Consider the following 26370-nt stretch of genomic DNA (forward strand, 5'->3'; position numbering starts at 1 on the left):
CATAGACCCATACTCATAGAGACCCACACTCACAGAGACCCACACAGACTCACAGAGACCCATACTCACAGAGACCCACATAGACCCACAGATACCTATACTCACAGAGACCCACACAGACCCACATATACCCATACTCATAGAGACCCACAGAGACCCATACTCAAGAGACCCACACCCACAGAGACCCACACTCACAGAGACCCACACAGACCCACATATACCCATACTCACAGAGAACCACATAGACCCACAGAGACCCATACTCAAGAGACCCACACCCACAGAGACCCACACTCACAGAGACCCACACAGACCCACAGAGACCCATACTCACAAAGACCCACATAGACCCACAGAGACCCATACTCACAGAGACCCACACAGACCCACACTCACAGAGACCCACACAGACTCACAGAGACCCATACTCACAGAGACCCACATAGACCCACAGATACCTATACTCACAGAGACCCACACAGACCCACATATACCCATACTCATAGAGACCCACAGAGACCCATACTCAAGAGACCCACACCCACAGAGACCCACACTCACAGAGACCCACACAGACCCACATATACCCATACTCACAGAGAACCACATAGACCCACAGAGACCCATACTCAAGAGACCCACACCCACAGAGACCCACACTCACAGAGACCCACACAGACCCACAGAGACCCATACTCACAAAGACCCACATAGACCCACAGAGACCCATACTCACAGAGACCCACACAGACCCACACTCACAGAGACCCACACAGACTCACAGAGACCCATACTCATAGAGACCCACACAGACCCACACTCACAAGAGACCTACACTCACAGAGACCCACACTCACAGAGACCCACACTCACAGAGACCCACACTAACAGAGACCCACACTCACAGAGACCCACACTCACATAGACCCACAGAGACCCACACTAACAGAGACCCACACTAACAGAGACCCACACTAACAGAGACCCACACTCACAAAGACCCACATAGACTCACAGAGACCCACACTAACAGAGACCCACACCAGCAGAGACCCACACTTACAGAGACCCTAAGTAAAACTAAACTAAGTGTATTGCCACCAGGGTGTAGGGGGGCCCCCCACTGAGCTGCTGTGCCAATCTTGGTCCACGCGAGCGGCCTGCCCTGCACCAAGTGAAAGCAGCTCCGTCAGGTCGCTCGTCACGTGGAAACGGCGTTAGAGCGGCCAGGAGAATAATCCTCGCACTCTTAAGACGCACCGCTCGGATCGCTAGGGATGGGTTAGCGCGTCTCCCACGTGCGTGTGAATATTCACAGAGGATGGACGTGAATGTAAGATAATTTTGTCGTGACGGTGGTCGCAGCTGCTGCGAGCTGCTAAGAGACACTTGCCCCTACAGTCTGTTAGATGCCACACGGGGGGCCTTCACTGGAGGGGTTTGCTTTGCCGCACCAACGCTCCCCACACACACAGTGCACACACGGTGAACTCGTAAAGTGATGACAGGAAACGATGAGGTAAAATGTGCAAAAGTTTAATATATTAAACGGCAATAAACGCATTCAAGAGTGCGAGTGAGGTAAAAAAATAGAATTTCTACATTGAGGTAAACATTTTTTTTATATTCTGAGGTAAAAGCAAATCTTTTTTACATTGAGGTAAAAAAATAACATTCTGAGGTTAATTTTTTTTATAAACATTCTGAGGTAGACAAAAAAATATTTTGAACATTACGAGGAACATTTTTTTTACATTCTGAGGTAAAAACATGAACATTAAATTGTCCTTAAGGAGACATAAATTAACAAACGCTCTCTGTGTATCTATCTGTCTCTCTCTGTCTCTCTGTGTATCTGTGTCTGTGTGTGTCTGTGTGTATCTGTGTCTGTGTATCTGTCTCTCTGTGTCTCTTTGTGTGTATCTCATCTCAGTCAGTCGACCCGTGGCACCTGGGTCTGCCCCGTGACCTCCTGCCAGCGGTCGTTCGACACTTCACGTGGCCTCAAGGTGCACGTCCTGGCACAAGCGTCGTGGTGACGCGATTCGCCACTTAGTGGCGAATGGCAGTTGTTGTTATTGTTGTGCATGTCTGTGTGTGTGCGTGTCTGTGTGTGTATGTCTGTGTATTTTGTACCATCGGACACTCCACCCCCACAACTCCCAATCGGTGATGGGGCAGTTGTGGAGAGAGTGGAGAGTTTCCCATACCTGGGCAGTGTGCTTATGACTGGCTCCAGTTTAACAGCAGAGGTCTCCCTCCGAATCAGTCGAGCGGCAATATCTTTGCATCGGTTGCGTAACGCTGTGTGGAAGCTACCTGGTCTGTCGCTCCGCACTAAGCTTCAGGTCCTCTCGGCCACGGTCATTCCCTCCCTTCTCTACGCTTGCGAAACGTGGACCCCCCTAATGGAACATCTTCGCCGGTTAGAAACATTTAAGCTGGCCTGCCTACGATCCATCCTGGGTTTAACCAGACTGGATTGTGTGAGGAGCTCACAAATCCTTGAAAGATCTGGGCAAGGTCCCATCGGTGAGCTCCTCCAGCGGGCAAGGCTGCAATGGCTGGGTCATGTAGCCCGCATGCCCTGCCACCGCATGCCGAAACAGCTTTTGTTCGGCCGGATTGAGGGGGCTAAGCGGGTGCGGCACGGGTTAGAGAAGAAATGGAGTGATGTGGTACAGGAGGACGTGGAGCTGAGTGGACTTGCCGATGACTGGTACCAGCGGTGTCAAGATCGGCCTCTGTGGAGGAGGCTCGTGAAGGATGCTACTGGGCAGTTGGAGGTAGTCGCACTCCAACAACAATGGAGGGCGGAGGAGCGACGCTCAGAACGAGCGGAGCGCCGGGTGGCTAAAGCACAGCAGGTTGGCACAGTAGGAGGCACAGGTGGTGCATCAGCCAGTCATCTCAGTCAGTCGACCCGTGGCACCTGGGTCTGCCCTGTGACCTGCCAGCGGACGTTCTGCACTTCACGTTGCCTCAGGGTACACATAGCCTGGCACAAGCGTCGTGGTGACGTCACCGCCACTTAGTGGCGAATGGCGGTTGTTGTTGTTGTGTCTGTGTGTGTGTCTGTGTGTGTCTGTTGTGTGTCGTGTCAGGACAGGAACGTGTGCACCACAGAGTGGATCTCCCTGCGGCAGAGTGGGCAGGCCATGCCACGCCGCTGCAGCTCCAAGGCGCAGCGGCGGCACGTGGCAAGGTGACCGCTGTCGCCGTGAACTAACGTGCAGCTACGCGGCTCACTCCGGCACACCACGCACTCACCCACGATAACACCACCAGCACCACCCACACCACCAGCACCACCCACACCACCAACCACACCAACAACACCAACACTACCACCCACACCAACACCACCACCCACACCACCACCATCACCCACACCAACACCACCACCCACACCACCGCCACCACCACTGCCACCACCACCCACACCAACACCACCACCCACACCAACACCACCAACCACACCAACACCACCACCACCACCCACACCACCACCATCACAACCACCACCCACACCACCGCCACCACCACCCACACCACTACCACCACCACAACCACCCACACCACCACCCACACCACCACCACCACCACCCACACCAACAGCACCGCCACCGGTTGGAGCGCAAGATGGAGAGGAAGTGGTGGAGGTGGTGGTGACGTTGGCACCGGCTGAAGGGGAAGAAAAAGAAGAGAGTGAGTGAGTGAATGTGTGAGTGTGTGAGTGTGTGACTGTATATGGGTAGCGGTAGTGTAGTAGTAGTTAGTGCTACGTCGCGCTATGAACCCGGGGAGGGAGTGAGAAGGAGGGAGGGAGTGAGGAGGAGGGAGGGGAACTTCACCTCGCCTGCTGTCGGCCGTCACTATGGAGAATGACTTCACGAACAGCGCTGCCACCGAGTGTCTGGAAGAGAGAGACAGGGAGATCCAGGCTGCGTTTGGATGCAGGCTCTATCTCCCGCCCCTCTCTCTCTCTCCACCCCTCTCTCTCTTGTGCTTGTTTATTTTTATTTCACTTTCTTTATTATAATTTTTCTATCTACGTGACTTTAGTGAAAGAACCAAAGAATATTCACCCACTCAATCACTCGCCCACTCACTAAACAGCTCACCCATCCACTCAATAATTCACGCCCCCACTCGCCTTCCCACTCACTCACTAAATAACTCATCCGCTCACCCACACTCACTCACCCACCCACTCTCTCTCCACCCTCTTTGTATCTCCCTCACCTGGGATCTCTGAGTGAGAATCCCTCCACACCAAACACCTCCCCCAGGGGGTCCCCGCCACACCTCACCAGGTACGGCCTCTCTACATCGTAAAGTTGTCTTCGCTTGATGTATTGTCCCACGTAGTGGTGCGCCTACGTGGGACGCACACACACACACACACATGCACACACGCATGCATGCACACACACGAGTGGGTGACTGAGTGGGTGAGTAGGTGGGTGGGTGAGTGAGTGGGTGAGTGAGTGGATGAGTTAGTGAGTGGGTGGTTGAGTGATTGAGTGGGTGAGTGGGTGGGTAGGTGAGTGGGTGGTTGAGTGATTGAGTGGGTGAGTGGGTGGGTAGGTGAGTGAGTAGGTGAGTGAGTGGGTGTGTGGATCAGTGAGAGAATCAGTGAGTGGGTGGGTGGATCAGTGATTTAGTGGCATGGGCGGAAGAGATGGACTAGTCAGTGAGTGGATGGGTTAGAGGGTGAGTGGATGGGTTAGAGGGTGAGTCGAGTGAGTGGTTGGGTGAGTGAGTGGATGAGTGAGTGGTTGGATGAGTGAGTGTTAGTGTGTGGGTAAATGGAGTGGGTGAGTGGTTGGGTGAGTGGGTGGCTGAGTGAGTAGGTCAGTGAATGAGTGGGTGGACGAGTGGTTGGGTGAGTGGGTGGGTGAGTGTAACGTCTGTACTATGTTGAACTTCTTTCGCACCGCACGTAGCCATGTGTGATAATCCTGCAAATCCAAATTATACAGCAGGTGTCAGGTTCGCGATGGAATCCACGACCTCCTGTACACCAGGCGAGGTAGTCAACATCTCCTAGCCACCCTGATAATGATGATGGTGGGTCCCACGACCTCCTGTACACCAGGCGAGGTAGTCAACATCTCCTAGCCACGCAGATGATGATGGTGTTGGTGGTCGTGATGGGACCCACCTGCTCCCACGTGAATGTGTCGCCCTCGACACCGACCGACTGCAGCAGACGAAGCATCGCAGGCACCGGCTTCAGCTGCATCCCAGCGGACAGAGGCATCACGGAGCCACATGTCATCACTCACACAGACACAAAGGTCCCCCGTGTAGCCACGGCAGGCTATAGGGGCAAGTGCTGTTAGCGAAGAGAAGCACCTATTAAGGCTGCCGGCACTGTGGCACATGAGGGGGTGGGTGGCCAGCACCACGCCGAACCGCCTTTGTCTCCCCAGTGGCTTTGTTTACTACGACACACCGCTACACCAGCTACTCTTTTGAGTCAACCTAGGGGAGGCCCAGGACCGATTGTAGTGTATAGTAGTGTATATTACATTGTAGTGTATAGTAGTGCATAGTGTATAGTAGCGTATAGTACTGTAGTTTATAGTAGTGTAGGGTATAGTGTAGTGTATAGTAGTGTAGTGTATAGTAATGTAGTGCATAGTAGTGTAGTGTATAGTAATTGTAGTGTATAGTTGTGTATAGTGTACAGTGTATAGTTGTGTAGTGTATAGTAATGTAGTGTATAGTTGTGTATAGTGTACAGTGTATAGTTGTGTAGTGTATAGTAATGTAGTGTATAGTTGTGTATAGTATAGTGTACAGTGTATAGTATAGCGTACAGTGTATAGTATAGTGTACAGTGTATAGTATAGTGTACAGTGTATAGTGTGCAGTGTATAGTGTACAGTGTATAGTATAGCGTACAGTGTATAGTATAGCGTACAGTGTATAGTAGTGTACAGTGTATAGTAGTACACAGAGCACCGGTGAGCCCCCCTAAAAGCGACTCACCAGAATGTTCCTGTGAGCTCCAGCAGCGGCCAGAGACAACCTGGAGTCACCGGCACTCATCACGGCAGCGGCCAGAGACAACCTGGAGTCACCGGCACTAATTACGGCAGCTGTGGAGACAGCAGGAAGACAGCGACACTCGTCACGGCAGCTGTAGAGACAGCAGGAAGACAGCGACACTCGTCACGGCAGCTGTGGAGACAGCAGGAAGACAGCGACACTCGTCACGGCAGCTGTGGAGACAGCAGGAAGACAGCGACACTCGTCACGGTAGCTGTGGAGACAGCAGGAAGACAGCGACACTCGTCACGGTAGCTGTGAGACAGCAGGAAGACAGCCACACTCGTCACGGCAGCTGTGGAGACAGCAGGAAGACAGCGACACTCATCACGGCAGCTGTGGAGACAGCAGGAAGACAGCGACACTCGTCACGGCAGCTGTGAGACAGCAGGAAGACAGTGACACTCGTCACGGCAGCTGTGGAGACAGCAGGAAGACAGCGACACTCGTCACAGCAGCTGTGGAGACAGCAGGAAGACAGCGACACTCATCACGGCAGCTGTGGAGACAGCGACGTGGTGGGGGGGGGGGTGAGTAATGCTCAGCCGCCGGGCACGGCTGACGACCACCTCGTGGGGACCGCCTGTGTCGTGAGTCTATGGGTCTCTGTGTGAGTCTGTGGGTCTCTGTGTGAGTCTGTGGGTCTCTGTGTGAGTCTGTGGGTCTCTGTGTGAGTCTGTGGGCTTATGGGTATCTGTGTGAGTCTTTGGGCCTCTGTCAGAGTAAATTGGTATCTGTGTGAGTCTATGGGTATCTGTGTGAGTCTGTGGGCCTCTATCAGAGTAAATTGGTATCTGTGTGAGTCTATGGGTCTCTGTGTGAGTCTGTGGGTCTCTGTCAGAGTAAATTTGTCTCTGTGTGAGTCTATGGGGCTCTGTGTGAGTCTGTGGGTCTCTGTCAGAGTAAACTGGTCTCTGTGTGGGTCTATGGGTCTCTGTGTGAATCTGTGGGCCTCTGTCAGAGTAAATTGGTATTTGTGTGAGTCTATGGGTCTCTGTGTGAGTCTGTGGGCCTCTGTCAGAGTAAATTGGTATCTGTGTGAGTCTATCAGTCTATGGGTCTCTGTGTGAGTCTGTGGGTCTCTGTCAGAGTAAATTTGTCTCTGTGTGAGTCTATGGGTCTCTGTGTGAGTCTGTGGGTCTCTGTCAGAGTAAATTGGTCTGTAGTGATAGCAAGTACCGCCACAGTCAGTATGCACTGTTGTAGTGATAGCAGTTACCACCACAGTAAGTATGCACTGCTGTAGTGAGAGCAGGATCCACCACAGTCGGTATGCACTGCTGTAGTAATAGTAAATAATGCTATCGAGTTGGTACATACCGCTATATAGAGTTAGTAGATACTAAAACAGTCAGACTATACCACTACAGTCAGCAAATACTGCTACAGTCAGCAGATACAACTACGGTCAGTAGCTACTAGAGTCAGTAGGCACTACTATAGAGTGAGTAGAAACTGATATAGAGTTAGTAGTTACTACTATAGTCAGTGAATACTCCTATAGAGTCAGCAGATACTACTATACAGTTAGTCGTTACTACTATAGAGTCGGTAGACACTACTGTAGGGCCAGTAAATACTACTACGGTCAGTAGTTACTACAGTCAGTAAATACTACTAAACAGTCAGTAGCTACTACTGGCTCAGTAGATACTACTGTACAGTCAGTAGATACAACTACAGGGCCAAGAGATACTACTTATTCTGTTGTATGTAGGCTGTGTAGGTATATACAGGACTAGCTGTACTACCCAGGCTTGAATTCACCACACCCGGCCGCCTTTGTCTCCCCAGTGGCGATGTTCACACCACAACAGTTACTCGTTAGAGGCTGAGTCGACCTAGGGGAGGCCCAGGACCGGTTCAAATAATCGTCACCGGTGGTGGCCGTGAGCGGGAATCGAACTCGGGTCGCCGGGTTCGTAGCGCGGCGTAGCGCTAACCACTACACTACAATGCATTAGGCTTCCACACACAGACACAAACACACAGACACACACACAGACACACACAGACACAAAAAGATCCCCCATATAGCCTTAACAGACTGTAGGAGCAAGTGCTGTTAGCGAGCACCTATGAAGGCCGGGACGGTACACGAGGGGGTGGGTGGCCAGCACCACGCTCGACCGCCTTTGTCTCCCTAGTGGCAATGTTTACACACCACACCAGGTACTCATTTGAGGCTGAGTCGACCTAGGGGAGGCCCGGGACCGGTTCAGATAATCGTCACTGGTGTTGGCCGTGAGCAGGAATCGAACCTGGGTCGCCAGGTTCATAGCGCAGCGCGCTAACCGCTACACTATCGCTCCCCACAACACACAGACACACACACACATACAGACAACGCTAACCGCTACACTACAATGCGTGACGCTTCCACATGCACGGGTCACGTGACAGATTTGACGTCACAGCTCACTTGCCGTGCATAAAATCTAGGCATTATTGAGCTCCCCTCCCCACCCCTAAAAAAAACACAAAAGTGTATTTGTATAATGTTTGCACGGTGTACAGTCTGGGAAATACCCACATGGCAAATTTCCAGTTTGTTGCATGTCGGGAAGTACGCTAAACATTTTGAACAGACAACACACACAATCACAACCTTGCATATTTTTATATATATGGAGATAAACAGTAAGAGCCAATTTGTTAATCCATTGCCGGACGAGGGTCTCCCCACGCCGCCCCGGGTCATGATTTGACCATACTTCACCACGCTCGTCCGTGTGGCGGCTTGGTGGAGGAGGGTAGCGTAGACGTGGGAGCGTAGTGACATTGTACTCTACAATGGATGTTGCCCCCACCGCTCCTATGCCACTCACCAACGTTGCACAGTCCCGCAGCCGCCTAAAACAACAACAACAACAAAGTCCCATCACAAGGGAGAAACACACAAATAGAGATTCACTCACCACCACGTAGCTGTCAACCTCTATCAGTGCCCCTACCTTATTACAGATCAATTCAGACCATATCGGCCACCACGTGTCTTTATGAATATCAACGTTCGTCCTGCGAAGTCCCATCACAATGTAGAAACACAAATAGACAATACTGTTACCAAAGCATGTTTTTTTGCCCGTATTGAAACGGCTGTACCCCGTATGGGCGTGAAAACTCAATGTCTCTGTACAAGAATACGGGGTAAACCGTACGGGTTATGACAGCTGTGATGCATCAAGAGATAACTTGACCCGTGGTTGTGTTACCTCGTTTAACCAAAGGCTTCAAACTCGCGTGGAACAGCCCGAAACCCAAAGCATGAGGACAAACACAAAGACGGGTATATCACGAGAGAAAAAAACCCCTACATATTTACCAATAACACTGCCCTTAAAAGTAAATTCTGTGGTGCATAATCGGGCAATGGGCCTTTTTCATAACGCCTCTGTTACTGACGATTGTATTTCAGCCTTTCTTCTTACGACTGCTGCCTGTGTATCTTACTGTGAAAACAGTTCCACAAAGCATGTATAAATGTTTATTTTCTTTGTGACAGACTAGGCCCGAGACGCCAGGGAGGGCCTGAATGGCCTGGATTGCCTACCGAGGAGACGCCTTCCCCGGCGGGGAGCAACCACAGCCTGCGGTGTCACCGCCGCAACGGGGGTCACACAACACCGGATTTTTTTTTCGTCAAAATTTTAAAACCAAAACACCCACTTACCAGTTCGCGTGAGTTCAATCCTGCTCAGAGTTTTAAGGGGCGAGAGGAATTGTTCGTGCAAGTTTAGAGTTTAGGGTGGGGGTGGGGAGTCGTTATGTTCCGAACAGTTTAGAAGCGTCCTGGGAGCCGGGCTTGAGGCGTCAGCCATTGGCACTTGGGAGCTACCACTCCCAGCCAAGGGTTGACGCTCAAACTATCAATCTTATACTTGCACTTCCATCACATAATTTGAATCGTATTTACTCGAACAATATATGCTGAATGATCTACTATGATGGTCACGGTCGCTCCGTCATTGTATTGCTGTTGAAGATGTATATATTTATATATTTTAAAAAAACATTACCGCGTCTGCGACCCCCCCCCCCTATTTAAAGCGGTAAGTTGGTTCGTTCCAAATGATGACGTTCACACAACGCGATCAAAGTTGGGAACGCTCTTGCAGAATTGTACAACTCCGAAAGTTATCGCGATATGGCGACACTACGATATTACCTAATCATATCCACCATAAGCATATCGTACATTTTTTTCCACACGGCACGTGCACACACTCAAAGCACTTGCAATTCAAATTTCGATTTAAAACTTTCGTGACTGCAGGGATTCATCTTCTTGGTTATTTCGGTGAAGTCACCACCATGTAGAATGGAAACAATAAAATAATAAAAATAGTTATTTTGATCCCCTGCTGATTTTGTACGTTTGCCCACTGACAAAGAAATGATCAGTCTATAATTTTAATGGTAGATTTATTTGAACAGTGAGAGACAGAATAACAACAAAAATCCAGAGAAACGCATGTCAAAAATGTTATAAATTGATTTGCATTTTAATGAGTGAAATGAGTATTTGACCCATCAGAAAGATTTCTGGCTCCCAGGTGTCTATGTGTACACTGTGTGTGTGTACACTGTTTGTGTACACTGTGTGTGTATACACTGTGTGTGTGTACACTGTGTGTATACACTGTGTGTGTGTCACTGTGTGTACACTGTGTGTGTGTCACTGTGTGTACACTGTGTGTGTACACTGTGTGTACACTGTGTGTGTACCCTATGTGTGTACGCTGTGTGTGTGTGTACACTGCGTATGTGTACACTGTGTGTATAAATTGTGTGTGTACACTGTGTGTGTGTACAGTGTGTGTACACTATGTGTATACACTGTGTGTGTGTACACCGTGTGTACGCTGTGTGTGTGTACACTATGTGTATACACTGTGTGTGTGTACACTGCGTATGTGTACACTGTGTGTGTACAGTGTGTGTACACTGTGTGTGTGTACACTGCGTATGTGTACACTGTGTGTGTGTACACTGTGTGTGTGTACATTGTGTGTGTACATTGTGTGTGTACACTGTGTGTGTGTACACTGTGTGTGTGTACACTGTATACACTGTGTGTGTACACTGTGTATACCCTGTGTGTCACTGTGTGTACACTGTGTGTGTGTATATATACAGTGTGTACCCTGTGTACACTGGGTGTATACACTGTATGTACACCGTGTGTACACTGTGTGTATACTGTGTATACCCTGTGTGTGTGTACACTGTGTGTGTGTACACTGTGTGTGTGTACACTGTGTGTACACTGTGTGTGTACCCTATGTGTGTACGCTGTGTGTGTGTACACTATGTGTATACACTGTGTGTGTGTACACTGCGTATGTGTACACTGTGTGTATAAATTGTGTGTGTACACTGTGTGTGTGTACACTGTGTGTGCACACTGTGTGTGTACATTGTGTACATTGTGTATACACTGTGTGTGTACACTGTGTGTGTACACTGTGTATACACTGTGTGTGTACACCGTGTGTACGCTGTGTGTGTGTACACTATGTGTATACACTGTGTGTGTGTACACTGCATATGTGTACACTGTGTGTGTACAGTGTGTGTACACTGTGTGTGTGTACACTGCGTATGTGTACACTGTGTGTGTGTACACTGTGTGTGTGTACATTGTGTGTGTACATTGTGTGTGTACACTGTGTGTGTGTACACTGTGTGTGTGTACACTGTATACACTGTGTGTGTACACTGTGTATACCTTGTGTGTCACTGTGTGTACACTGTGTGTGTATATATACAGTGTGTACCCTGTGTACACTGGGTGTATACACTGTATGTACACCGTGTGTACACTGTGTGTGTATACTGTGTATACCCTGTGTGTGTGTACACTGTGTATGTGTACACTGTGTGTACACTGTGTATACACTGTGTGTACATTGTGTGTGTACACTGTGTGTATACACTGTGCTTGGCACAAGCGTCGTGGTGACGTCACCGCCACTTAGTAGCAAATGGCGGTTGTTGTTGTGTCACTGTGTGTGTGTCACTGTGTGTGTACACTGTCACTGTGTGTGCGTCACTGTGTCACTGTGTGTACACTGTATGTACACACACAGTGTACACACACAGTGTGCACACTGTGTGTGTGCACTGTGTGTATACTGTGTGTGTGTACACTGTGTGTGTACACTGTGTGTGTGTACACTGTATGTGTACACTGTTTGTGTCCGCATTGAACCGAACCCCCGGCAAGGCCATCTACTTAATGACGAGAGAAAATTCACACGAAATGTACTTTTCAATGAAGTCTTCCAGATGTAAATTGATACAAGCTTTTAATGAGGAAATAAAATAATCTAATTCAAAGCACAACACAATTCAAAGATGTTTCATTTTAAAACTTCAAAACGGAGCACGGGGTACTTGCGTGAATGCGTCCTTCGTGTGCAAATGTTGTGACTTTCCTGGCCTGAAGGCCGTCAATGTGTTGGACCATTAAATGGTGCACAGCGTCTCAACAACAGCAGTGGGGTTTGCTTCAACCGATGGTTACGAACATCCAGACGTGAATCAGCAAGGAGCATTTCTAGTCCTAGTTAGACAAAATCTACGTCAACACGTAAGACAAAACTACAATTCGTGTTGTAGAGAATGTACCTCCTCCTATATGTGTAAATTTCAAGTGGTATGCCTTGTAACTGATGAATGATCCGAGCGTGCTCCCTATTTCAAAGACAATGAGTTGCTAGAGAGGCAGACGCTTCGTGAAACACAAAAGTGCCCTTTGACCTGTATCACAAGAACAACGGGTCTCACCTGAGTTCTCTGTACAGGTTACTTCCAAAACACACACGCACTTTGTCCTAACATCACTTCTTCTTTCGTTCTTTCGGTAAAGTCACGTATAGCATTGTGATATATAACGACTTATTGTTGGTAGCTTAGCTGATTGGAGAATATAGAGTTTATTGATAACATTAAGGTAATTTATATTTTAGGGTTTTTTTATTGGTTCACTATATAGTACTGTGAATATATAGTACTGTGAATAGCTCAGATGTGTAGGCCTTGACTTCAACATAGTCATTTCTGTGACCAGTCACTAGCTAATCACTCAGTTATTTCAATGCTAAATTCGCCTAGTTATTTCAATGCTAAATTATCCTGTTTGATTTGTACTAAGTGCCTCGGTGAATGTGTATGCTCTGACTTTAACGTAGCTATTTCTGTGACCAGTTACAAGCTATTCACTCAGCTATTTCAATGCTAAATTCTATGCTAATTCCTTTGTCAAGGGGTGCCTCTGCGGATGTGTATGCTTTAACTTAGCTATTTCAATGCTAAATTCTATGCTAATTCCTTTATCAAGGGGTGCCTCTGCGGATGTGTATGCTTTAACTTTTAACATAGCTATTTCTGTGACCAGTCACAAGCTAATCATTCAGCCATTTCAATGCTAAATTATATGCTAATTCCTTTGTCAAGGCGCTTTGTTTCCTCTCACACAGCTTAAAGGTCGTGATCTGAACGTGGCTCTTTCACTCCAGCGCTGTCCTACCAGACAGTCTCGTCCCTTCACCTGATGAAGGCCGCTTGTGTTGTGGCCGAAACGTCGTGAGAATATTATTATTGTGTTATTTTATTTTATCAATTTATTATTTTATTCTCATTCTACGTGACTTTACCGAAAGAACCAAAGAAGATGCAATATTAGATTTACGGTGACAAAAAAAGACGCACACACATCGCCTATGCTTTGAAAACTGAGAAGTTATACTTTTTTCAGTATAAGCAGCAGTCATATTAAGGCTTGCCATCATATTTATTGACAGCGACCAAGTCAACACTGGTGTCAGGGCAATGGTCTGATGAGCCTGAATGCTTTTGGCCGGGAGCTCACTGAGCAGCTCCTCTGTTGACTGAATAAATAGCCTTGGCGTGTGGCGACTCAAAAATAAAATTGGCATATTTCACCAAATCTGGCTGTCACCTGATGCAGCTGGTTGTGATTTCTGGTGAAACTTCAAGATTATAAATGTTGTGGCTTGGCTCTCCAACACACAACCGGTGTGCTGTACTAGTACACTACACTATACACTACACTATACACTGCACTACTATACACTACACTATACAATACACTATACATTACTATACACTACACTATATACTACACTATACACTACACTATACACTACACTATACACTACACTATACACTACACTATACACTGCACTATACACTACACTATACACTGCACTATACACTACACTATGCACTGCACTATACACTACACTATACACTACACTATACAATACACTATACATTACTATACACTACACTATACACTACATTATACACTATACATTACTATACACTACACTATACACTACACTATACACTACACTATACACTGCACTATACACTACACTATACACTACATTATACACTATACATTACTATACACTACACTATATACTACACTATACACTACACTATACACTACACTATACACTACACTATACACTGCACTATACACTACACTATACACTGCACTATACACTACACTATACACTACATTATACACTATACATTACTATACACTACACTATACACTACTATACACTACACTATACACTACACTACTATACACTACACTATACACTACACTACTATACACTACACTATACACTACACTATACACTACTATACACTACACTATACACTACTATACACTACACTATACACTACACTACTATACACTATACACTACACTATACACTACTATACACTTCACTATACACTACTATACACTACACTATACACTACACTACTATACACTACACTATACACTACACTATACACTACTATACACTACACTATACACTACACTACTATACACTACACTATACACTACACTATACACTACACTATACACTACACTATATACTACTATACACTACACTATACACTACTATACACTACACTATACACTACACTACTATACACTACACTATACACTACTATACACTACTATACACTACACTATACACTACTCTATACACTACTATACACTACACTATACACTACTATACACTATGCTATACACTACACTATACACTACAATATACTCTACACTATACACTACACTATACACTACTATACACTATGCTATACACTACACTATACACTACACTATACACTACACTATACACTACTAAACACTACACTATACACTACTATACACTACTATACACTATACACTACACTATACACTACACTATACACTACGCACTAGTGCTGTACTATACACGAATTGGCCACGTTCTGTTTACGTGACCACCCTTACTGGTTGGCTGTGTCGGGTGGTGGTGGGTTTAGCGACACATTTCTATATTTACGTGATCTAACCCCCCAAAAACACCTCTGTTGTGGATGATATTGGTCGTGAAAGCCTCCTAAGCGTTAATTCAACTACATTCTTATTATCACAAAGTCACACAGATAGAAAAAAAATAAAGTGAAGAAAAAAACCATTAACAGTTTCCATCTACGTGACTTTACCGAAAGAAACCAAAGAATTTTTTTGATTTAAAGCTTTCGTGACTGCAGTAATTCATATTCATAGTTCTTTCGGTAAAGTCACGTTGAAGGGAAACAATAAAATAATAAAATATATAAAAAACAATAATAAAAAATTCTCACGACGTTTCGACCATAACTCAAACGGTCGTCTTCAGGTGTGTTGGTTTGCATAAATTTATTTTTAAACGGTGCATTTATTTATTTAGAAAAAAACGTTAGCGTCACGCGCAGCGATTTGGCAGTTTACCCAGAACTAGTCCATCTATATTTTGAAAAGAGGAGGGGGGAGACGAAATTTTTTTTATAATGTATGCTGTCTGAAAGCCACTGTGAGCGTGAACAATCAATTAAGAACTGAAATGGTGAGACAATTTCAACCGAGAAGATGGATTCTATCTTAGCAATCATTGGAAAGATTTGATAAACCATTTCAGTTCTTAATTGATTGTTCACGCTTACAGTGGCTTTCAGACAGCATACATTATAAAAAAGAATTCGTCTCCCCCCTCCTCTTTTCAGAATATAGATGGACTAGTCCAGGGCAAACTGCCAAATCGCTGCGCTTGACGCTAACGTTTTTATAAATAAATAAATGCGCCGTTTAAAAATAAATTTATGCAAACCAACACACCTGAAGACGACCGTTTGTGTTACGGTCGAAACGTCGTGAGAATTTATTTTATTGTTTTATATATATTTTATTATTTTGTTGTTTCCCTTCAACGTGGTGACTCTACCGAAAGAACTAAGAATATATAAACCAAAGAATGTGAATGTTTCCTGCGGTCACACAAAAGCTTCGAGTCAAAGGTTTACATTCTGTGTATATCATTGCAACGGGCTGTTCTGTTCTTGCAGGTCAATTTTTGCCCGGCTGCGTTGAGGGCTCCGACAACATCGCCCAGAATGCAGCTGGAGCGCCGCTCTGGCTCAGAGCGACCTCGGCAACGCGGCTCGTGGCTGTTGGGGAAGCCGCCGCCGCTGCCGCCGGGGGACTTGGCCGGTGCGAGGGGCGAGGGAATTCACGCGCGGTACTCAGGCCGTCCACGAGGCGGCAGCCACGTAGCCCTGCTGTCGGGATTCCCCTCGTTCGGTTTTGAGTTCCATTCATTTGGTGGGTAGCAGCCGCCCTGTGAGACATTCGGCTCTTGAATCGGGTGCAACCGCAGCAAACACAAAAAAACAAAAACACGAACGAGAACAGGTCCCTGCAGGGTGGGCTGGTAGGAACATTGGAATTTTGTCAAGTCTCTGCGCTGTCTATTGCTGATTTTACACCCCAACAGCACGAGATTTCACTTCGTTAAAGTATTGAAAGGGGACGGACGGACGGACACATTAATCTATTGCAGGCTGGCACACTCAGTTTACAATCTTCCTTCCTACCAGTATAAAGGATGTCAGTGACAAGAGAGTGACTCTCAATGACGTCACTCACGTAGTTAAACAAAGGATGACAGTGACAAGAGAGTGACTCTTAATGACGTCACTCACGTGGTTAAACAAAGGATGTCAGTGACAAGAGAGTGACTCTCAATGACGTCACTCACGTGGTTAAACAAAGGATGTCAGTGACAAGAGAGTGACTCTCAATGACGTCACTCACGTGGTTCAACAAAGGATGACAGTGACAAGAGAGTGACTCTCAATGACGTCACTCACGTGGTTAAACAAAGGATGACAGTCACACGAGATTTCACTTCGTTAAAGTATTGAAAGGGGACGGACGGACGGACACATTAATCTATTGCAGGCTGGTACACTCAGTTTACAACTTCGTTGCTACCAGTATAACATCTTAAAGTGACTATGTGACTGTGCAAACAGAAAATCCGGGACATCTTCCGGAAGATTCTTCCGGCCGTCTCACGCGTGGCGCGGGACCTCTTCCGGAAGACTCTTCCGGCCGTCTCAAACGTGGCGCGGGACATCTTCCGGAAGACTCTTCCGGCCGTCTCAAACGTGGCGCGGAAAAATCTTCCGGAAGATTCTTCCGGCCGTCTCACGCGTGGCGCGGGACATCTTCCGGAAGACTCTTCCGGCCGTCTCACGCGTGGCGCGGGACATCTTCCGGAAGACTCTTCCGGCCGTCTCACGCGTGGCGCGGAACATCTTCCGGAAGACTCTTCCGGCCGTCTCACGCGTGGCGCGGAACATCTTCCGGAAGACTCTTCCGGCCAGTCTCAAGCGTGGCGCGGGACATCTTCCGGAAGACTCTTCCGGCCGTTTCACGCGTGGCGCGGAACATCTTCCGGAAGACTCTTCCGTCGGTCTCAAGCGTGGCGCGGGACCTCTTCCGGAAGACTCTTCCGGCCGTCTCAAACGTGGCGCGGGACATCTTCCGGAAGATTCTTCCGGCCGTCGAATGCGTCGCGTGATCATAGCCGCGCGCAGTCGCCTGTCCGTGTTAGCGGCACGGAACGTCGGACCTCCTGCACTCACTCCACACGAGGACATTGTTTAGTTTATAAACACACCACGACGGTGAGTGGGTGGGTGGGTGAGTGAGTGAGGGGGTGAGTGAGTGAGGGGGTGAGTGAGTGAGGGGATTGGTGAGGGGGTGAGTGGTGAGTGAGTGAGGGGGTGAGTGAGTGAGGGGGTGAGTGAGGGGGTGAGTGAGTGAGGGGGTGAGTGAGGGGGTTTGTGACGGGATTGGTGAGGGGGTGAGTGAGTGGGTGAGTGAGGGGGTGAGAGGGTGAGTGAGGGGGTGAGTGAGTGAGGGGGTGAGTGAGGGGGTGAGGGAGTGAGTGAGGGGGTGAGTGAGGGGGTTTGTGACGGGATTGGTGAGGGGGTGAGTGAGGGGATTGGTGAGTGAGGGGATTGGTGAGTGAGTGGGTGAGTGGATGGGTGAGTGTGTGGGTGAGTGAGGGGGTGAGTGGATGGGTGAGTGAGTGGGGGCTAATGCCCCTCTCCCCACTCCCCATGAGGTGGGGGCCGATGCCCTCCCCCCCACCCGCCATTTGTGTGTGGGGGGGGTCAATGACGTCATCCCCCCACTCGCGCTTTAACCGCGAGGATGACGTAATGGTTTGACTGACGGCTGTTTAGAGTTAATTACTCCTACTAAGCCCTTGTGTCAACAAGCCAATGGCGCGTGGAATAGATCAATAATTAATTAATTACTCTCTGCGCCACTGGGCTCGAGGTCAAGCGTCCCTCTAATTAATTATTTATTTGCGCGCGCGCTCTGCTCTTCACACAGACACACAGACACACACACACAGACACACACACACAGACACACACACAGACACACACACACAGACACACACATACAGACACACACACACACAGACACACACAGACAGACACACACACAGACACACACAGACACACACACAGACACACAGACAGACACACACACAGACAGACACACAGACACACAGAAACACACAGACACACAGACACACACAGACACACACAGACACACACACAGACACACAGACAGACACACACACAGACACACAGACAGACACACAGAAACACACAGACACACACAGACACACACACACAGACACACACACAGACACACACATAGACACACAGACACACACAGACACACACACAGACACACACACAGACACACAGACAGACACACACACACACAGACAGACACACACACAGACACACAGACAGACACACAGACACACAGAAACACACAGACACACACACAGACACACAGACAGACACACACACAGACACACACACTGACACCACGTGCACCACGTGTCACAACGTCAGTCTGTGCTAAGGGCTTCATTATTGAAGCTCCGTCATTAATTGAAGCTCTGTCGTCCCGACAGGTTTGTTCCTTTCACCTGAAGAAGGCCGCTTGTGTCGTGGCCGAAACGTCGTGAGAATTTTTTTGTTTTATTTTATTATTTTATTATTCTCATTCTACGTGGTGGTGGTGACTTTAATACCGAAAGAACCAAAGAAGATACTCTACGGGTATCTGTGTGAGTCTATGGGTCTCTATGCGAGTCTGTGGGTCTCTGTGTGAGTCTATGGGTCTCTGTGTGAGTAGTCTATGGGTCTCTGTGTGAGTAGTCTGTGGGTCTCTGTGTGAGTAGTCTGTGGGTCTCTGTGTGAGTAGTCTGTGGGTCTCTGTGTGAGTAGTCTGTGGGACTTTGTGTGAGTAGTCTATGGGTTTCTGTGTGAGTAGTCTATGGGTCTCTGTGTGGTGAGTATATGGGTCTCTGTGTGGTGAGTATATGGGTCTCTGTGTGAGTAGTCTATGGGTCTCTGTGTGAGTAGTCTATGGGTGTCTGTGTGAGTAGTCTATGGGTCTTTGTGTGAGTAGTATATGGGTCTCTGTGTGAGTAGTCTATGGGTCTCTGTGTGAGTAGTCTATGGGTCTCTGTGTGAGTAGTCTGTGGGTCTCTGTGTGAGTAGTCTATGGGTCTCTGTGTGAGTTTGTGGGACTTTGTGTGAGTAGTCTATGGGTCTTTGAGTTTATGGGTATCTGTGCGAGTCAATGGGTCTCTGTGTGAGTCTATTTTTCTCTGTGTGAGTCTAATTTTCTCTGTGTGAGTCTAATATTCTCTGTGCTAGTCTGTGGATCTCTGTGTGAGTAGTCTATGGGTCTCTGTGTGGTGAGTCTATGGGTCTCTGTGTGAGTAGTCTATGGGTCTCTGTGTGAGTCTGTGGGTCTCTGTGTGAGTAGTCTATGGGTCTCTGTGTGAGTTTATGGGACTTTGTGTGAGTAGTCTATGGGTCTCTGTGTGAGTCAATGGGTCTCTATGTGAGTCAGTGTGTCTCTGTGTGAGTCTAATTTTCTCTGTGCGAGTATGTGGGTCTCTGTGTGAGTAGTCTATGGGTCTCTGTGTGAGTAGTCTGTGGGTCTCTGTGCGAGTCTGTGGGTCTCTGTGTGAGTAGTCTATGGGTCTCTGTGTGAGTAGTCTATGGGTGTCTGTGTGATGAGTCTATGGGTCTCTGTGTGAGTCTAATAGTCTCTGTGTGAGTCTGTGGATCTCTGTGTGAGTAGTCTATGGGTCTCTGTGTGAGTAGTCTATGGGTGTCTGTGTGAGTAGTCTATGGGTCTCTGTGTGAGTTTGTGGGACTTTGTGTGAGTAGTCTATGGGTCTTTGAGTCTATGGGTATCTGTGCGAGTCAATGGGTCTCTGTGTGAGTCTATTTTTCTCTGTGTGAGTCTAATTTTCTCTGTGTGAGTCTAATATTCTCTGTGCTAGTCTGTGGATCTCTGTGTGAGTAGTCTATGGGTCTCTGTGTGGTGAGTCTATGGGTCTCTGTGTGAGTAGTCTATGGGTCTCTGTGTGGTGAGTCTATGGGTCTCTGTGTGAGTAGTCTATGGGTCTCTGTGTGAGTCTGTGGGTCTCTGTGTCAGTCAGTGTGTCTCTGTGTGAGTCTAATTTTCTCTGTGCGAGTCTGTGGGTCTCTGTGTGAGTAGTCTATGGGTCTCTGTGTGAGTTTATGGGTATCTGTGTGAGTCATTGGGTCTCTATGCGAGTCAGTGGGTCTCTGTGTGAGTCTAATTTTCTCTGTGTGAGTCTAATTTTCTCTGTGTGAGTCTGTGGGTCTTTGTGTGAGTAGTCTATGGGTCTCTGTGTGAGTAGTCTGTGGGTCTCTGTGCGAGTCTGTGGGTCTCTGTGTGAGTCTATGGGTCTCTGTGTGAGTAGTCTATGGGTCTCTGTGTGAGTAGTCTGTGGGTCTCTGTGTGAGTAGTCTGTGGGTCTCTGTGTGAGTAGTCTGTGGGTCTCTGTGTGAGTAGTCTGTGGGACTTTGTGTGAGTAGTCTATGGGTCTCTGTGTGAGTCTGTGGGTCTCTGTGTGAGTAGTCTATGGGTCTCTGTGTGAGTTTATGGGACTTTGTGTGAGTAGTCTATGTGTCTCTGTGTGAGTCAATGGGTCTCTATGTGAGTCAGTGTGTCTCTGTGTGAGTCTAATTTTCTCTGTGCGAGTCTGTGGGTCTCTGTGTGAGTAGTCTATGGGTCTCTGTGTGAGTAGTCTGTGGGTCTCTGTGCGAGTCTGTGGGTCTCTGTGTGAGTAGTCTATGGGTCTCTGTGTGAGTAGTCTATGGGTGTCTGTGTGATGAGTCTATGGGTCTTTGTGTGAGTCTAATAGTCTCTGTGTGAGTCTGTGGATCTCCGTGTGAGTAGTCTATGGGTCTCTGTGTGAGTAGTCTATGGGTGTCTGTGTGAGTAGTCTATGGGTCTCTGTGTGAGTTTGTGGGACTTTGTGTGAGTAGTCTATGGGTCTTTGAGTCTATGGGTATCTGTGCGAGTCAATGGGTCTCTGTGTGAGTCTATTTTTCTCTGTGTGAGTCTAATTTTCTCTGTGTGAGTCTAATTTTCTCTGTGTGAGTCTAATATTCTCTGTGCTAGTCTGTGGATCTCTGTGTGAGTAGTCTATGGGTCTCTGTGTGGTGAGTCTATGGGTCTCTGTGTGAGTAGTCTATGGGTCTCTGTGTGGTGAGTCTATGGGTCTCTGTGTGAGTAGTCTATGGGTCTCTGTGTGAGTCTGTGGGTCTCTGTGTCAGTCAGTGTGTCTCTGTGTGAGTCTAATTTTCTCTGTGCGAGTCTGTGGGTCTCTGTGTGAGTAGTCTATGGGTCTCTGTGTGAGTTTATGGGTATCTGTGTGAGTCATTGGGTCTCTATGCGAGTCAGTGGGTCTCTGTGTGAGTCTAATTTTCTCTGTGTGAGTCTAATTTTCTCTGTGTGAGTCTGTGGGTCTTTGTGTGAGTAGTCTATGGGTCTCTGTGTGAGTAGTCTGTGGGTCTCTGTGCGAGTCTGTGGGTCTCTGTGTGAGTCTATGGGTCTCTGTGTGAGTAGTCTATGGGTCTCTGTGTGAGTAGTCTGTGGGTCTCTGTGTGAGTAGTCTGTGGGTCTCTGTGTGAGTAGTCTGTGGGTCTCTGTGTGAGTAGTCTGTGGGACTTTGTGTGAGTAGTCTATGGGTCTCTGTGTGAGTCTGTGGGTCTCTGTGTGAGTAGTCTATGGGTCTCTGTGTGAGTAGTCTATGGGTGTCTGTGTGATGAGTCTATGGGTCTTTGTGTGAGTCTAATAGTCTCTGTGTGAGTCTGTGGATCTCTGTGTGAGTAGTCTATGGGTCTCCGTGTGAGTAGTCTATGGGTCTCTGTGTGAGTAGTCTATGGGTGTCTGTGTGAGTAGTCTATGGGTCTCTGTGTGAGTTTGTGGGACTTTGTGTGAGTAGTCTATGGGTCTTTGAGTCTATGGGTATCTGTGCGAGTCAATGGGTCTCTGTGTGAGTCTATTTTTCTCTGTGTGAGTCTAATTTTCTCTGTGTGAGTCTAATATTCTCTGTGCTAGTCTGTGGATCTCTGTGTGAGTAGTCTATGGGTCTCTGTGTGGTGAGTCTATGGGTCTCTGTGTGAGTAGTCTATGGGTCTCTGTGTGGTGAGTCTATGGGTCTCTGTGTGAGTAGTCTATGGGTCTCTGTGTGAGTCTGTGGGTCTCTGTGTCAGTCAGTGTGTCTCTGTGTGAGTCTAATTTTCTCTGTGCGAGTCTGTGGGTCTCTGTGTGAGTAGTCTATGGGTCTCTGTGTGAGTTTATGGGTATCTGTGTGAGTCATTGGGTCTCTATGCGAGTCAGTGGGTCTCTGTGTGAGTCTAATTTTCTCTGTGTGAGTCTAATTTTCTCTGTGTGAGTCTGTGGGTCTTTGTGTGAGTAGTCTATGGGTCTCTGTGTGAGTAGTCTGTGGGTCTCTGTGCGAGTCTGTGGGTCTCTGTGTGAGTCTATGGGTCTCTGTGTGAGTAGTCTATGGGTCTCTGTGTGAGTAGTCTGTGGGTCTCTGTGTGAGTAGTCTGTGGGACTTTGTGTGAGTAGTCTATGGGTCTCTGTGTGAGTAGTCTGTGGGTCTCTGTGTGAGTAGTCTGTGGGTCTCTGTGTGAGTAGTCTGTGGGTCTCTGTGTGAGTAGTCTGTGGGACTTTGTGTGAGTAGTCTATGGGTCTCTGTGTGAGTCTGTGGGTCTCTGTGTGAGTAGTCTATGGGTCTCTGTGTGAGTTTATGGGACTTTGTGTGAGTAGTCTATGTGTCTCTGTGTGAGTCAATGGGTCTCTATGTGAGTCAGTGTGTCTCTGTGTGAGTCTAATTTTCTCTGTGCGAGTCTGTGGGTCTCTGTGTGAGTAGTCTATGGGTCTCTGTGTGAGTAGTCTGTGGGTCTCTGTGCGAGTCTGTGGGTCTCTGTGTGAGTAGTCTATGGGTCTCTGTGTGAGTAGTCTATGGGTGTCTGTGTGATGAGTCTATGGGTCTTTGTGTGAGTCTAATAGTCTCTGTGTGAGTCTGTGGATCTCTGTGTGAGTAGTCTATGGGTCTCCGTGTGAGTAGTCTATGGGTCTCTGTGTGAGTAGTCTATGGGTGTCTGTGTGAGTAGTCTATGGGTCTCTGTGTGAGTTTGTGGGACTTTGTGTGAGTAGTCTATGGGTCTTTGAGTCTATGGGTATCTGTGCGAGTCAATGGGTCTCTGTGTGAGTCTATTTTTCTCTGTGTGAGTCTAATTTTCTCTGTGTGAGTCTAATATTCTCTGTGCTAGTCTGTGGATCTCTGTGTGAGTAGTCTATGGGTCTCTGTGTGGTGAGTCTATGGGTCTCTGTGTGAGTAGTCTATGGGTCTCTGTGTGAGTCTGTGGGTCTCTGTGTGAGTCAGTGTGTCTCTGTGTGAGTCTAATTTTCTCTGTGCGAGTCTGTGGGTCTCTGTGTGAGTAGTCTATGGGTCTCTGTGTGAGTTTATGGGTATCTGTGTGAGTCATTGGGTCTCTATGCGAGTCAGTGGGTCTCTGTGTGAGTCTAATTTTCTCTGTGTGAGTCTAATTTTCTCTGTGTGAGTCTGTGGGTCTTTGTGTGAGTAGTCTATGGGTCTCTGTGTGAGTAGTCTGTGGGTTTCTGTGCGAGTCTGTGGGTCTCTGTGTGAGTCTGTGGGTCTCTGTGTGAGTAGTCTATGGGTCTCTGTGTGAGTAGTCTGTGGGTCTCTGTGCGAGTCTGTGGGTCTCTGTGTGAGTAGTCTATGGGTCTCTGTGTGAGTAGTCTATGGGTGTCTGTGTGATGAGTCTATGGGTCTCTGTGTGAGTCTAATAGTCTCTGTGTGAGTCTGTGGATCTCTGTGTGAGTAGTCTATGGGTCTCCGTGTGAGTAGTCTATGGGTCTCTGTGTGAGTAGTCTATGGGTGTCTGTGTGAGTAGTCTATGGGTCTCTGTGTGAGTTTGTGGGACTTTGTGTGAGTAGTCTATGGGTCTCTGTGTGAGTCTGTGGGTCTCTGTGTGAGTAGTCTATGGGTCTCTGTGTGAGTTTATGGGACTTTGTGTGAGTAGTCTATGGGTCTCTGTGTGAGTCAATGGGTCTCTATGTGAGTCAGTGTGTCTCTGTGTGAGTCTAATTTTCTCTGTGCGAGTCTGTGGGTCTCTGTGTGAGTAGTCTATGGGTCTCTGTGTGAGTAGTCTGTGGGTCTCTGTGCGAGTCTGTGGGTCTCTGTGTGAGTAGTCTATGGGTCTCTGTGTGAGTAGTCTATGGGTGTCTGTGTGATGAGTCTATGGGTCTTTGTGTGAGTCTAATAGTCTCTGTGTGAGTCTGTGGATCTCTGTGTGAGTAGTCTATGGGTCTCCGTGTGAGTAGTCTATGGGTCTCTGTGTGAGTAGTCTATGGGTGTCTGTGTGAGTAGTCTATGGGTCTCTGTGTGAGTTTGTGGGACTTTGTGTGAGTAGTCTATGGGTCTTTGAGTCTATGGGTATCTGTGCGAGTCAATGGGTCTCTGTGTGAGTCTATTTTTCTCTGTGTGAGTCTAATTTTCTCTGTGTGAGTCTAATATTCTCTGTGCTAGTCTGTGGATCTCTGTGTGAGTAGTCTATGGGTCTCTGTGTGGTGAGTCTATGGGTCTCTGTGTGAGTAGTCTATGGGTCTCTGTGTGAGTCTGTGGGTCTCTGTGTGAGTCAGTGTGTCTCTGTGTGAGTCTAATTTTCTCTGTGCGAGTCTGTGGGTCTCTGTGTGAGTAGTCTATGGGTCTCTGTGTGAGTTTATGGGTATCTGTGTGAGTCATTGGGTCTCTATGTGAGTCAGTGGGTCTCTGTGTGAGTCTAATTTTCTCTGTGTGAGTCTAATTTTCTCTGTGTGAGTCTGTGGGTCTTTGTGTGAGTAGTCTATGGGTCTCTGTGTGAGTAGTCTGTGGGTTTCTGTGCGAGTCTGTGGGTCTCTGTGTGAGTCTGTGGGTCTCTGTGTGAGTAGTCTATGGGTCTCTGTGTGAGTAGTCTGTGGGACTCTGTGCGAGTCTGTGGGTCTCTGTGTGAGTAGTCTATGGGTCTCTGTGTGAGTAGTCTATGGGTGTCTGTTTGATGAGTCTATGGGTCTCTGTGTGAGTCTAATAGTCTCTGTGTGAGTCTGTGGATCTCTGTGTGAGTAGTCTATGGGTCTCCGTGTGAGTAGTCTATGGGTCTCTGTGTGAGTAGTCTATGGGTGTCTGTGTGAGTAGTCTATGGGTCTCTGTGTGAGTTTGTGGGACTTTGTGTGAGTAGTCTATGGGTCTCTGTGTGAGTCTGTGGGTCTCTGTGTGAGTAGTCTATGGGTCTCTGTGTGAGTTTATGGGACTTTGTGTGAGTAGTCTATGGGTCTCTGTGTGAGTCAATGGGTCTCTATGTGAGTCAGTGTGTCTCTGTGTGAGTCTAATTTTCTCTGTGCGAGTCTGTGGGTCTCTGTGTGAGTAGTCTATGGGTCTCTGTGTGAGTAGTCTGTGGGTCTCTGTGCGAGTCTGTGGGTCTCTGTGTGAGTAGTCTATGGGTCTCTGT

General features: G+C 47.7%; 1 protein-coding gene across 2 annotated transcripts; it reads right to left on the reverse strand.

Annotated features, from left to right (window-relative positions):
* Positions 1-1523: 1523 nt before the first annotated feature.
* On the reverse strand, positions 1524-9896 carry LOC142921786 (uncharacterized). Of its 2 annotated transcripts, none has more exons than XM_076063120.1 (7): positions 9737-9896; positions 8892-8916; positions 6004-6113; positions 5171-5245; positions 4249-4382; positions 3858-3919; positions 1524-3687 (listed from the first exon to the last, which is right to left on the reverse strand). In XM_076063120.1, exons 3-7 carry the CDS (start codon positions 6061-6063, stop codon positions 3104-3106), a joined length of 915 nt encoding a protein of 304 aa, XP_075919235.1. In that variant the 5' UTR covers positions 6064-6113; positions 8892-8916; positions 9737-9896; the 3' UTR covers positions 1524-3103. The 2 variants fall into 2 exon arrangements, with proteins under 2 accessions (XP_075919235.1, XP_075919234.1); XM_076063119.1 differs by having other exon boundaries at positions 8783-8916.
* Positions 9897-26370: the final 16474 nt, after the last annotated feature.

Source organism: Petromyzon marinus, unplaced genomic scaffold, assembly GCF_048934315.1.
Source record: "Petromyzon marinus isolate PM22_M1 ecotype Great Lakes invasive population unplaced genomic scaffold, UKy_Petmar_22M1.pri1.0 PM_G_Scaffold_9, whole genome shotgun sequence".
In the NCBI taxonomy this organism is placed as follows: Eukaryota; Metazoa; Chordata; class Hyperoartia; order Petromyzontiformes; family Petromyzontidae; genus Petromyzon; species Petromyzon marinus.